At 35.7% G+C, this 14275-nt stretch overlaps 1 protein-coding gene across 1 annotated transcript in view; it reads left to right on the top strand.

The window, feature by feature from the left end:
• The window catches only part of ppp2r5a (protein phosphatase 2, regulatory subunit B', alpha isoform), a 38872-nt gene extending 25012 nt beyond the window's left edge, over positions 1–13860 (top strand). Inside the window, exons 5-13 of the mRNA XM_073855640.1 lie at positions 3814–3944; positions 5759–5818; positions 6681–6789; positions 6975–7028; positions 9722–9772; positions 11131–11250; positions 11375–11502; positions 12214–12315; positions 12397–13860. Coding sequence (XP_073711741.1) covers positions 3814–3944; positions 5759–5818; positions 6681–6789; positions 6975–7028; positions 9722–9772; positions 11131–11250; positions 11375–11502; positions 12214–12315; positions 12397–12592 — 951 coding nt within the window. The 3' untranslated portion in view covers positions 12593–13860. The remainder of the gene's footprint in view (positions 1–3813; positions 3945–5758; positions 5819–6680; positions 6790–6974; positions 7029–9721; positions 9773–11130; positions 11251–11374; positions 11503–12213; positions 12316–12396) is intronic.
• The last annotated feature ends 415 nt before the right edge of the window (positions 13861–14275 follow it).

Raw genomic sequence — 14275 nt, 5'->3', positions numbered from 1 at the left:
CTTCAAAAAGCATAAGCTATTTCTCAGCCTTTGACTCAGTTTTCAATTGCATAAAACACTTTTTTCAAAACACTACACACAATTGTCTACCTAAAACACAAAGATCTATGAGGAAGTGACTTGCTTTCCTTTTCCAAACACAACCAATCAAAATGCTACACTTATTCACCAGGTCACACAGACACACTCCTCACATGTGCAAACACTAATTGCTTTACTGATCACTTAAAAATCACTGCTTTACTTTACAGTAGTATAGATAGGCCTATAAATAGGTCAAAGGTCAGATTACCTGTTTTGGCAATCTGCACCCCACCCCCCCTGCCAATTCCTGGACCGGGACATCACACACAATATACCGTATTCTACTGTAAAGAATATACTTTTGGTTTACATGTTTATAGTTTTGTTGTATGCTAATGTATACAACAGTAATGTTTGGACTAATAAATATTTTATGTTTCTACATTGCATTGGCGTTTTCGGTGTACTTGTTACCCCTCTCAGCAGATTACTTTCACTGTAGATCATTGTATTGAAATGTAGATATAAGCCCATGAAAGACCAAAGATTTAGAACAGCAGTGTTAAAGGATTAGTCCATTTTCTTAAAAGAAAAATCCAGATAATTTACTCACCACCATGTCATCCAAAATGTTGATGTCTTTCTTTGTTCAGTCGAGAAGAAATTATGTTTTTTGAGGAAAACATTGCAGAATTTTTCTAATTTTAATGGACTTTAATAGAACCCAACATTTAATACTTAACTCAACACTTAACCGTTTTTTTCAACGGAGCTCAAAGGACTATAAACAATCCCAAATGATGCACAAGGGTCTTATCTAGCGAAACGATTGTCATTTTTGACAAGAAAAATAAAAAATATGTACTTTTAAACCACAACTTTTCGTCTTGGTCCGGTCCAGCGCGACCTAACGTAAATGCGTAGTGACGTAGGGAGGTCACATGTTACATATATAAAACGCACATTTGTGGACCATTGTAAACAATAAACTGACACAAAGACATTTATTAGTATCAGTTGACATACAGCAACGTCGGAACGGTCCTCTTTCTCAACACATGTAAACACTGGGGCGGAGTTTCGCGTTCGTCTTCTGTGACCTCTTGACGTGATGACGTATTGCGTCGGGTCACGCTAGCACATCACGACCAGATCTAGACGAGAAGTTGTGCTTTAAAAGTGTATATTTGTTATTTTTCTTGTCAAAAATGACAATCGTTTTGCTAGATAAGACCCTTATGCCTCGTTTGGGATTGTTTATAGTCCTTTGAAACTCCGTTGAAAAAAACTGTTACAGTTTTTTCTAATTGCTAACACACTAAAATGACATGAACAGCACAACTATTTAAACTGACACACAGAGAGCAACACGTCTTCTCAAGTCTCCAAAAGTCTAAACACATTTCCTGCTTTACACACATTTTGCAATTCACAATGGCACTTTTTAAATGCACTGAACACGGTTCTCTGCACAAGACACAACAATCGGACATAAAGTCACATGTTTGCCTTTTCAAAACACTACCATTCAAAATGACACTACACGAGCTAAATGGCCAATATATGTGCCACCTGCTCAAACACCTGAATGGTTAATTGTTAACACTTCAATCAGGATGTAAGCACTAGAAAAGATCACAGGAACGTCATTGGCCACAGAGCCATTATAGATGTTTCTGGCTAACGTTGTGGGAACATCACAATGTGTGCTGCCATCTCCAATATGGATGGTGTCCTCCACCGTCATGCCAACCTTGATACAACACAGCCCATATTCTCACATTTCTAGAAAGACTCCACAACATTCTCATACCATCAGAGTGTATGAATGATGCAGACCAAAGAAACCGGTATGTTGTAGTATGGCACAACGTGAGCTTTCATCGTGTAGCTCCAGTCCAAAACTGGTTTGCTGACTACCAAACGTTTATCGTGCAATACCTCCCGCCATACTCGCCATTTTTGAACCCCATAGAAGAGTTATATGGAAGGTATATGACCACCAGCCCTTTGTGCGCATGCCTCTTTTGCAGGCTATTGAAGAGACATGTGATGAGATTGATGTTGGTGCAATTTAGGGATGGATAAGGCGCTCAAGGTGCTTCTTCCCTCGATGTCTGGCAAGGGAATATATTGCCTGTGATGTGGACGAGGCGTTATGACTTGTTTGGTGAAAAATAAAAGAAAATTCAACAGCATGTGTGTGTATCTGCAAATATTTTTGTGCATGTGAACAATCTAATACATATTTTAGTATTATGGCAAAGCATACTAAAGAAAAGTGCACTTTTCATTATGCCCAACTGTGTGTAGTTGGTAAGACAAAAATCTGGTAACATGAATGAAGTGTGTTCCAATTTGTGTCAAAGTTTGATTTTGATAATGTTATATGTAGTTTAGGTTGGAGTGCTTCATTTTGCAGGATATATGTGGTATTTTGCTATTTGGGTGTGTGGTTTTGTAAATTGTGTTCAGTTTTTTGATAAAACCAGACTAGTTTGCAAAATTGTGTGTTAGCAATTGGAAAAAACTGTAAGTGTTGAGTTAAGTATTAAATGTTGGGTTCTATTAAAGTCCATTAAAATTAGAAAAATCCTGCAATGTTTTCCTAAGAAAACATAATTTCTTCTCGACTGAACAAAGAAAGACATCAACATTTTGGATGACATGGTGGTGAGTAAATTATCTGGATTTTTCTTTTAAGAAAATGGACTAATCCTTTAAGATGGTATATCCAAAAATGTATTATTATGAAAGAAGTGTTTGCCATTTGATGCAAATGCTTGATTCTGACATGTGTTTGTGGCATTTTGAATACAGTGTTGCATTTTGAAGGAGAAATGTGCTATTTTGCATTTTGTGTGTGCAGTTTTGAGAATTGTGTGTAGAGTTTTGAAAAAAGGAGACTTAGTTTTGAAAACGTGTGTAAGCAATTGGTAAAAACTGTAATTACCATGTTTTCTGTATATACACACTACCGGTCAAATGTTTTGAAACACTTGACTGAAATGTTAACTCTTAAAAATCATTTAATCTAAAGGTGTATGGTTAAAGGTTTGAAATTACTTTCGTAGACAAAAATATAGCTGTGCCAAACACATTAATTTCCGTTATTTTAGAAAACAAAAATGTTATTTTATAATATTATTAATATTAATTTTTAAATAGATGACTTAGACTGAATATTGAAGGAAAAGCAGCCAATTAGAGCCCAGATTAATAATAATAATAATAATAATAACTTATATAGCGCCTTTCATGGTACCCAAGGTCGCCTAACAAATTGTGGGGGGGGGGGGGGTTATGGGACAAAGAAGTGTGTGGAAAGAAATGTTTTGAGGTGCTTTTAAGATTAGATTAAATGTGAACTCCTTTGATATTCTTCCCACGGTGAAACTTCAGGAATTCGCTTCTTGTTAAAATGACACGAGTAGCCTACGGTTCTGCAATTTCTAGGCAAAGGGTGACTGCACTTCAGATGATAAGAAAGTTTTGATTTATTTTGGATGCTTTTCACCAACATAAAACTTTTTACCAGTAGTGTATATATCTGGGTGTTAGAACCTTAACAACCAATCAATAAGAAATATTGTTTACATATTTCTATCTTTCAGTTTTTTCCACTTTTATTGCACATACTTTTGGTTTACATGTTTGTAATCAAAATAGTAATCAATATAGCATTGAAAATAAAGTGCCACTTTAGGGTAAAAAACTGATCACCACTTGTAGAAACATTAAAACTGTGTTTTGTTTTTGTCCCACTCTTTGTTTTCTTTGACCTTGAAGCTCTTGGATCTGTTTGACAGTGAAGATCCTCGCGAGAGGGAGTTTTTAAAAACCGTTCTGCATCGCATCTATGGGAAGTTTCTGGGTTTGCGTGCCTTTGTTCGGAAACAGATCAACAACATTTTTCTAAGGTAAGAAAACCGCTTATGTACAAATACAGTAAAAATAAAAAATATTGTCCTACATTATACATGCTGTAGTTATGCAGCTGATTGCCAGTAACTTACTGTAGATTTTAATTGATGTTATTTACTGGCAAGAGTCCGTTCAAAGTTAAATAAACATTAAACATTAACAAGTCCTTATGTCTACAGAACAAAACCATATAATAACAGCCTCATGCAAAGCATGAGAGACTTGTACCATAATTAGAGATCATCATTTTGCATAGCTTTATCACCCTCTAGTGTTAAACTAATGCATATTTAAATAGTATTTTATTCAGGGCTGTTAGGTGGTCATCTATCATTAGGACCCCCCTGGCCTGCACATGCATTAATATACACACGACTATAGGGTCTGTAAGGAGCCGTTTCTATCCCTGAGGTCCACCCAAGGTCAGACCCGAGCGTGTCAGTTATAATATTAACAGCCTTTGGTAATTTAAAATGAATGTGTTTTTTTTAACGGGACAGAGAAGACCCTAACTATGTTGCATCTGTGCATGGAGTCCTTTTCCTCTCCCCACAACCCCAGTGCTTCTCCTTACATCCAAAAACGCACTTTTTCTTTCGTGCTATTGTTGAGTCTTGATATAAAACAAAGCTGTCGCATGAAGTGTTGCCTGCGAGTTCTAGCATTCTTGGTTCTCGCTCTGGCACTGATTGTCTTGTGGCCATGCTTTTCCGTAGGGAGTGCCCATAAAAGAAACATGATACATACATCTACCCATCTTCGAAAACTTTTCGAAACTTGTACCCTGAAGTGCATTCAACACAGAAATAGTCTGTCACACGTCCAACTGCTTTTTTGTGATTTGTTTTGAAACAAAGAATGACCCTGCCAAATTTTACAATGGCACAGCTGAAAACATTATATTCTTGTTAGCCCTTATATAATTCATAGCCCGTATTAATGTTAGCTAGAAAAAACGAAAAAATATAGACCTTGTGTTTCAAAATGTTTAATTTAAATGCAATTGTTTCAGTTTTCAAAGCATGAGCAAGCAATCTTGAATTATAAACGGGGTAACTAACATTAGCTAATTTAAGGTGACAATGTTTTTTTATGTTTTGCAGACATTACTGCACTCATTACACCTAGAAAGCAAATCAAAACCTAAGCGAAAATATGATGATCTTTTATGTTAAACGGCTCAAAACTGCTTATTTTTTATCAAAATTTCCTGCTTTGTTATTTAATTTCTTTTTAATAAATTATTTTCAAAATAAAATGATACTTCTCAAATATATTTTGGTCTAGAATTGACCCTGTCACGCTGTATAATCATCAAACTAATGCGCCCATGTCAATTACATTATTATTGTACATTTTACTTGTTTAAAAAAACATAAACAATATCAAAAGAAAACCTCCACAACATCTTATGAACAACTATTTAAGTGCCCCATCAGTTCTTATTCTTTGACAAAACATTAATCATACAAATATTCAGGCACAAAGGATTATGTTTATTCCTCACAGTAATTTTAAGTTCATTACACATATTTTTAAGTTAATAAGTTAAATGAACTAAGATTTTTTAAGTTAATTGTCCAAAAAACAAACTTTAAGAAATATTTACTTGATTGTTTAAGTGAAGACAGCTTTTGAGTTTTCATAGGTGATTCATTATCAATTTAGTTTTAAACGATGCATGATGCTTATTTGTTTAGATTTTTGTAAATCTCTTAAACCTAGTATTGCTGTTATTCTTGTAACAAAATGTATTTTTTTACTTGTGTAATGAATGTTAAAAAAGCTCATTGCAGATGTGATTTCCCAGGTTCATCTACGAAACCGAGCACTTTAATGGAGTCGCTGAACTTCTAGAGATTCTGGGCAGGTAATGTTCAGTTATTTTTCGTTTCACTAATCCATGCTGGGTAACCTGCATTGTTCTTTCAGTGCATGACATGATGTTAGACTGAATTTGGATGTACTGCAGGGCAGGCTTATGCACCATTCAGAATTGAATTGAGAATGACTCCTAAATTCCAATTCAATTCTTGAATTTGAATTGAATTTGAATTGATGTCAAAAACAGGATCTAGAATTACAATTCGAATTTGAATTAAAGGAAGCAGAATTGCAATTCAATAGAAATACAAAGAAATTCATATACATATTATACAGTAAGTAAAGTGTTAAAAATGAAGCTTTCAGTATATGTCAGATATGATTGCATTACATCATCTATAAATTATATTAGTTTGAACTACTTGTACAGATTACATTAACAGAAAATGTTTTCCCCCAGCAATTAATGTTAAAAACTTTAGTCACATATCAAATAATTAAGTTAGATTTTTTTGTAATTGTAATTTTGTGGAACACGATGGAACATGACTTCATTTCTTAGAATGTTTTACTTTAACCAAGTATTTAAAATGGTTTCCAAAAATTTTCCAAAGTAACTTTCCTAACACTGAATGTATGTGAGATTCTTTCTGTTTTGTTTTTGGAATTTCTTTGAATTGCCATGAATTTAATTCCACTTCCTGTCATTCCAATTCCAATTCAAATTCAACTTCCTGTAGGGCGGAGTCAATTCAATTCAAATTCAAAATCATGAATTGAATGGGGGCCAATTCTGAAATTCTGAATTGTGCACAAGCCTGCTGCAGGGAGTCGGAAAGAGATTTTTTTTATCTAAGGTTAAATCGTCTGTGTTGACATTAGTCGTGTCTCTGTGTTTGTAACGGCAGCATCATCAATGGTTTTGCTCTTCCACTGAAAACTGAACACAAGCAGTTCCTGACGAAGATCCTCATTCCCATGCACACTGCCAAGGGATTGGCACTGTTCCATGCACAGGTACTCAATCATCGTTACAGTGACCCTCAATGGGTTTTATATGGATGCCATTTTCTTAAAAACTTTAAATATTGTGTTGTAATATTCATGTGCAGATATTTGGTTAGAAGAAAACTTTATAATTGTGTCTCAGGTCTAATGACTTAAGCCCATTTATTTACTGATCTGAACCTGCTGTCTTTCAGCTGGCGTACTGTGTGGTGCAGTTTTTAGAGAAGGATCCTACGCTCACTGAGACGGTACTACATAACACACCAGAGCTCAGCTTTCTATCCAGTCCATTCATTTATTTTAAATGACAAAATAAGCCCACATGGGTTCATTGCCATAGCTGTTCATTGTAGGAAGAATTTATTCAGTCGAGACTTTTTCCATGTATACAGGGGGTCTGTTTCTCTCAAATATTGTTCACAAATATGTCTAAATCTGTGTTAGTGAGCACTTCTCCTTCCCTGAGATAATCCATCTACCTCACAGGTGTGGCATATCAAGATGCTGGTTAGACTGCATGATTATTGCACAGGTGTGCCTTAGGCTGGCCAAAATAAAAGGCCACTTTAGAATGTGCAGTTTTATCACACAGCACATGTCACATATGTCAAATAAGTTTTAAGTGAGCATGCTATTGGCATGCTGACTGCAGGAATGTCCATCAGAGCTGTTGCCCATGAATTTAATGTTCATTTCTCTACCATAAGCCGTCTCCAATGGCGTTTCAGAGAATTTGGTAGTACATCTTATTGGTCTTACAACTGCAGACCATGTGTAACCACACCCGCCCAGGACCTCCACATCCATCATCTTCACATTCAAGATCATCTGAGACCAGCCACCCGGACAGCAGCTGCAACAATCAGTTTGTATAACCAAAGTATTTCTGCACAAACTGTCAGAAACTGTCTCAGGGAAGCTCATCTGCATGCATGTCATCCTCATCGGGGTCTCGACCTGACTGCAGTTCGTCATTGTAACTGACTTGAGTGAGCAAATGCTCGCATTCGATGGCATCTGGCACTTTGAAGAAGTGTTGTCTTCACGGATGAATTACGGTTTTTACTGTACTGGGCAGATGGCAGACAACGTGTATGGTGTCGGGTGGATGAGCAGTTTGCTGATGTCAACATTGTGGATTGATTGACATGTCACCCATTGAGCATGTTTGGGATGCTCTGGATCTTATACGACAGTGTGTTCCAGATCCTGCCAATATCCAGCAACTTCCCACAGCCATTGAAGAGGAGTGGACCAACATTCCACAGTGCACAACAACCTAATCAACTGCATGAGGCAAATGGTGGTCACAATAGATACTGACTAGTTTTCGGACCCCCCAATACAGTAAAATTGCACATTTTGGTGTGGCCTTTTGTTGTGGTCAGCCTGGGGCCCGCCCGTGCGGTGGTCGTGCTGTCTGGTTAGCATCTTGATGCGCCACGTCTGTGGGGTGGATGGATTGTTTCGGCAGATGAGAGGTGCTCACTAGCAGATTTGGACGGATTTGTGAACAATGTTTTAGAGAAATAGGACTTTTGTGTACATCTTTAAGGTCAGCTCATGAAAAAAATGGGGGCAAAAAAGTGTTGCGTTTATAATTTTGTTTAGTGTATTTGCATAGATGGTTGACGTGTTGGTTTATATATAGTTTAAAAGAAGCCCTCATATACTGTAGGTCTGCTTCAGAGATATGTTGGTCAAAATATTATAACTTTATAATTTGGAGACTCGTTTGGAGTTTATTCTTCATGTTTGTTAAAGTGAAATCAATCTGGAGTAACTTGAGGTCAAATAACTAAAGGGCATGAAGAGATGAAGCAGCTGGGATACACCATTGTCAAAACAGGTCACTTAAACATCATAGAGGGTGAAGATGCTACGGAGCTCCTGTTGAATTGGTTTGGAGGTCCGTCACTGGCCATCTGGAATCCAAAGTAATGTCTTTTCTGAAGATGTAATTATACGGACGCTGTTGTGTTTGATGGACAGTGATTATATTGTGAGGTCATGGCGGCAACCACCATTATTGTAGATGTGATCGTGTTTGCCTGTATGCATAAACTTGCTTAGGGGTTTATACAGAGCAGCTTATTTTAGGAGCAATGGTGCTGAAGGCAGAGCTTTAGACAGGTTTATAATGCAAGTGCGTGCTGAACCATATGTGACCGTGGACCCCAAAACCAGCCATTAGAGTGATTTTTTTATTTATTTATGCATCATATAAATAAATAAGCAACACATATTACTAATGATAAATTAAATACATTTTGATGTATTTATGTTAGGAAATTTACAAAATATCTTCATGGAACATGATCTTTAATTAATATCCTAATGATATTTGGCATAAAAAGGTATAATTATGACCAATACAGTATATTGTAGGCTATTGCTACAATTCTACCAATGTGACTTATGGCTGGTTTTGTGGTTCAGTGTTACACATCAGGCTGTAAATTTACTACTAACTTAGTCTAATAAGCACCTGTAACAGAAATGTTCATAGTACTACATGTGTGTAAAAATGAAAATGCAGGTTGTTTCAGGGCTCATGAACTGGGGAATCAAATATTCGTATGATCTTTTGAAATATATTAGGCCGTAGCGTGCAGTTGGGTTCTGCTAAAAGGTGTCTACCACATGCAGCATGGCTAAATCTTTTACAATGACATTCCTTAATTATTAACTCTTTATTGTTATCTTTGTATCTCATGCTGATAAATTAGTTTGTTACTCTGAGGCAACATCATGCAATAAAGGCAAAAAGCAATATCTTGCACTCATCATTTAACCACCCACGTACGTTTATTTGTTTATTTTAATAGACTGTGTTTGTATTCATTGATATGACATTATACATTATGTATTTTACTTTATTTTATGATGTACATGTTACTTGTTTTCTAACTCGAATATTCATCTCCATGTCCCATTTAAGGTGATCCGGGGACTTCTTAAATTTTGGCCAAAGACGTGCTGTCAGAAAGAGGTAAAAGGATTAGTTCCTTGATCTATGCCCCATATTCGGTCATTACAGAAAGTTACAATATGAGTATACATGCAGCTGAAGTGCTATAAAAGGGAAACTCTTACATTTTTTAAGTAATAATCCCTTTCATGACAGTTATTTATAAACAAATTTTAGTTTAAATTGAAGTTAAATGTTTCAAATAGGTACATGGGAATGGTAAGTGTTTCAAATAGGAATATGGGAATGGTCAGTGTTTCAAATAAGAATATGGGAATTGCCAGTGTTTAAGAATATAGGAATTGCCAGTGTTTAGGAATATAAGAATTGTCATTGTTTAGGAATATGGAAATTGTCAGTGTTTAGGAATATGGAAACTGCCAGTGTTTAGGAATATGGGAATTGCTAGTGTTTAGGAATATGGGATTGGTTAGTGTTTAAGAATATAAACATTTTCAGTGTTTAGGAATATGGGAATGGATAGTGTTTAGAAATATGGGAATTGCCGGTGTTTAGGAATATGGGAAATGTCAGTGTTCAGGAATATGGAAATTGCCAGTGTTTAGGAATATAGGAATTGCCAGTGTTTAGGAATATGGGAATTGTCAGTGTTTGGGAATATGAGAATTTGTCAGTGTTTAGGAATATGGGAATTGTCAGTGTTTAGGAATATGGGAATTGCCAGTGTTCAGGAATATGGGAATTTGTCAGTGTTTAGGAATATGGGAATTGCCAGTGTTTAGGAATATGGAAATTGCCAGTGTTTAGGAATATGGGAATTGCCAGTGTTTGGGAATATGGGAATTTGTCAGTGTTTGGGAATATGGGAATTGCCAGTGTTTAGGAATATGGGAATGGCCAGTGTTTGGGAATATGGGAATTGTCCGTGTTTAGGAATATGGAAATTGCCAGTGTTTAGGAATATTGGAATTGTCAGTGTTTAGGAATATGGGAATTGCCAGTGTTTGGGAATATGGGATTTGTCAGTGATTAGAAATATGGGAATTGTCAGTGTTTAGGAATATGGAAATTGTCAGTGTTTGGGAATATGGGAATTGTCAGTGTTTGGGAATATGAGAATTTGTCAGTGTTTAGAAATATGGGAATTGCCAGTGTTTGAGAATATGGGAATTGTCAGTGTTTAGGAATATGGGAATTGCCACTGTTTAGGAATATGGGAATTGGCACTGTTTAGGAATATGGGAATTACCAGTGATTGGGAATATGGGAATTACCAGTGATTGGGAATATGGGAATTGCCAGTGTTTCAAACAATAATATAGGAATTGTCAATGTTTTAAATAGGAATATGGGAATTGCTTAAAATCTTGCAGGTTGTCTAATTTGATTCCTGTTTTGTCTGTCTCTGCTCTGAGTAGGTCATGTTTTTAGGGGAAATTGAGGAGATCTTGGATGTCATTGAACCCACCCAGTTCAAGAAGATACAGGAGCCTTTATTTAAGCAGATCTCTAAATGTGTAGCCAGTCTTCATTTTCAGGTACAGTGAATTAATAGGAAAGGAAGATTACAAAATACAAAGTTTGCTTTAGTTAATGCAGCATTCCTGCTTTATGAGGTCTGTAAGTGTGATTTGTTGTATAAGAGCGGCTCTTTATTTTCAGGTAGCGGAACGTGCACTGTACTTCTGGAACAATGAATATATTTTGAGTCTAATTGAGGAGAACAATGACAAAATCCTTCCCATCATGTTTGGAAGCTTGTATCGGATCTCCAAGGAACACTGGAACCAGTATGAACTGAGTTTTAATCAAGTTTATACTTTCATAACTGCGACTCCCCAGCTAAAGTTATTCATTTATAATTGACTGTTTTATAAAATCATCTTATAGAATGTAAAGAAAATTCTGTGCAAATAAACAAAGATTGAAATTAAACTTTGATGCTCCTAATCTCATCATTAGATTATGAGACTTTAGCCTGGATTTTACAGACAGGGTCACAAATGGGAATAAATTGACTGTCTGTGTTTCTTTTAAACAATGGGCACTTGTTAAAAAGAAAGTCTGTGCATTGCACACTTCTCACAAGTTTCTTATTAGAAACTTCAACAATGCGTTTACCTCACCAACAGATTTGATTATTTCATAAAACATATGTATTTGACTTTTTGTGGTGGAAAATATATATTTTATACATTTTTGCACAAAATTGTTGGTTGCAGCATCCATAGCTGTGTTTTATCATAATTAAACTACAGCTATTGAGCAATCAGAATCAAGTACTGGAATTATAGAAAGTATATTTATTTTTCCGCAGTTTAATATAAATCTTTATTTTGTATTGTATTATTAAATGTTTGTTTTCATTTTAAATATGAATCAAGTTGTTTTCTTCAAATTCTCAACCTTCAAATCTGCATTTAAAGTTATTTTCAAAGTTTTACTGTAAATATGTAAAGGCTAAAAAATAAACTTGTATATTTACTTTTTTCTTTACTCAGGACAATCGTGGCCCTGGTGTACAATGTATTAAAAACACTGATGGAGATGAACAGCCAACTGTTTGATGAACTAACAGCCTCATACAAATCCGACAGACAGCGGTAAGTTTACAGTCTCTGCTCTCTGGATTGTGTTTAAAATGACCTTACATGCACCTGACAGGCTTTTATATGTGTCTTCAGAGAAAAGAAGAGAGAGCAGGACAGAGAGGAACTGTGGAGGAAACTAGATGAACTAAGACTGCAGGAGAAGATCCAGAACAATAGACATGACATCCAGTTTACTTACAACAACAATAATAACAACAACAACCTTAAGGATGAAAGCCCTGCCAGAGCCATCACAGACAGCACAGAGAAACTCACCTGCGCTGAGTGATACAAGACGATGCTGTTTTCACATTACTTTGTATTGTACTGGCGTACAGATGTAAGCCGCTATAGAGAGCAGTGATGGAGCTTTTTAAAGACTAACTTAAATCAAATGCTATTTTCTTCCTGAGAAAGATCATATATTTTATGTATAAAAAGTCGTGTGATGATGTGAAGTCATGGGGGCGGTGTCCCCGATAGGGCTTAAGTTTAGTCCAAGACTAAAATGCTTATTTGAGCTGCCTTATGTCCAAGGTTTGCTCGGACTATCAGCGTACATATTACGTAATTATGAAGTAATGTGCACAACAGCGCATGCCCAATCAAAACTTTGAGACAGGACACACTCCACTACAAACAACATACACAATGGCAATGTACAGCGTTCTTTTAGTTTCACTTTTTGCTCTGTTGTTTTTTTGCAATGGTGAATCCACTACTTTTCTTCATCTCAAATCAGGCATCCGCAACTGCCTACTTCCATAGATGAAGTAAGGAGTATCTGAATTCATAGGCTGCCTTCAAAGCTTAGGCAGCTGACTTGTTGAATCAAAGATGTGTGAGATATTAGGACTTGGTTTGGTCCTTAAGAGATTGTTACTGGGTAAAAAAGCACATTCTGTGAAATGATGAAGTCTGAATATCTTTTACAGTTTTTCTTTAGGTGTGTGTAAAGGATGTTTAGATTTTTAATTCTGCCTTAGAAATTCTCAATTGCTCATAAAACTGTAGTAGTGATTCTGGCCATAGGATGACATTAGAAAGCTTTGTTTCATTGCAATCTAAGACGAAGCCACTTGATGGTGCACAACAGCTGTAATGGGACTTTAGTCTGGTGTATCTGTTTATAACAGATTTTTCGTGTCACTCACAGTCTCATTAAGGGTAAACCTTTTCATGATGCAAAGTTTTAAAAAATGCTTTTTTGTATCATGACTGGTCCACTGACTGTACATTTTGCAGCACATGAATAAATAACTCATCTAAGGAAGAAACACAACACTGCTCAACAATAAGAATGATGTCAAAGAGGTTTTTTCCCCCAAAATTTGATTCCCAATATAGAGTTCCTACTATGTTAGATAGATGGTATAATATTATTAAACTGCCATTGACATTCCATTCAACATTCAAAGATTGTTTTGCTTCAACCAAAATTGTCCCCTACTGTATAATGTTTTATGATCTCCTATTAAAGAAAATGTAAGAATGTGCAAAATAATTTGTTGTGTTGCGCTATCCTGCAATAAAATGCCAAGCTGATGTTGTTATTTTTATTATATGATTATGTGTAGAAGGTGTAGCCGCTTGGACAGAAAAATACTACATTTAAATTTTGTAAGATAAATGAATGTTTAGTTAACCTTACTGCAAAAATAACAATTTCTAGTGTCAGTGTGGTGTCTAGGTTAATTTTCATATGAACTTAAAGTTATACAAGTTCTCACAGTGACTGATGCTAAGAGAAGGGTTTTTGGGTTCTCCATGGTTAAATTTACAAAACATACTTAACTGAATGATTGTGTGTTAAATCAATCAAACACATGACCATACATATCAACTGTTGCTTTGTTTTTATATTCAAAAGCTTTTAAGGAATATTTTTGATCTTATATTGACTAGATCTTATAGTGACTAGATTCTACACTCACTTTTGGATTATTAGGAACAGCATACTAATACTGTGTTT

The sequence above is a fragment of the Misgurnus anguillicaudatus genome, chromosome 18, assembly GCF_027580225.2.
Source record: "Misgurnus anguillicaudatus chromosome 18, ASM2758022v2, whole genome shotgun sequence".
Taxonomy (NCBI): Eukaryota; Metazoa; Chordata; class Actinopteri; order Cypriniformes; family Cobitidae; genus Misgurnus; species Misgurnus anguillicaudatus.
The sequence above is the reverse complement of the archived record's forward strand: the minus strand, read 5'-3'. Positions and strand labels throughout refer to the sequence as shown.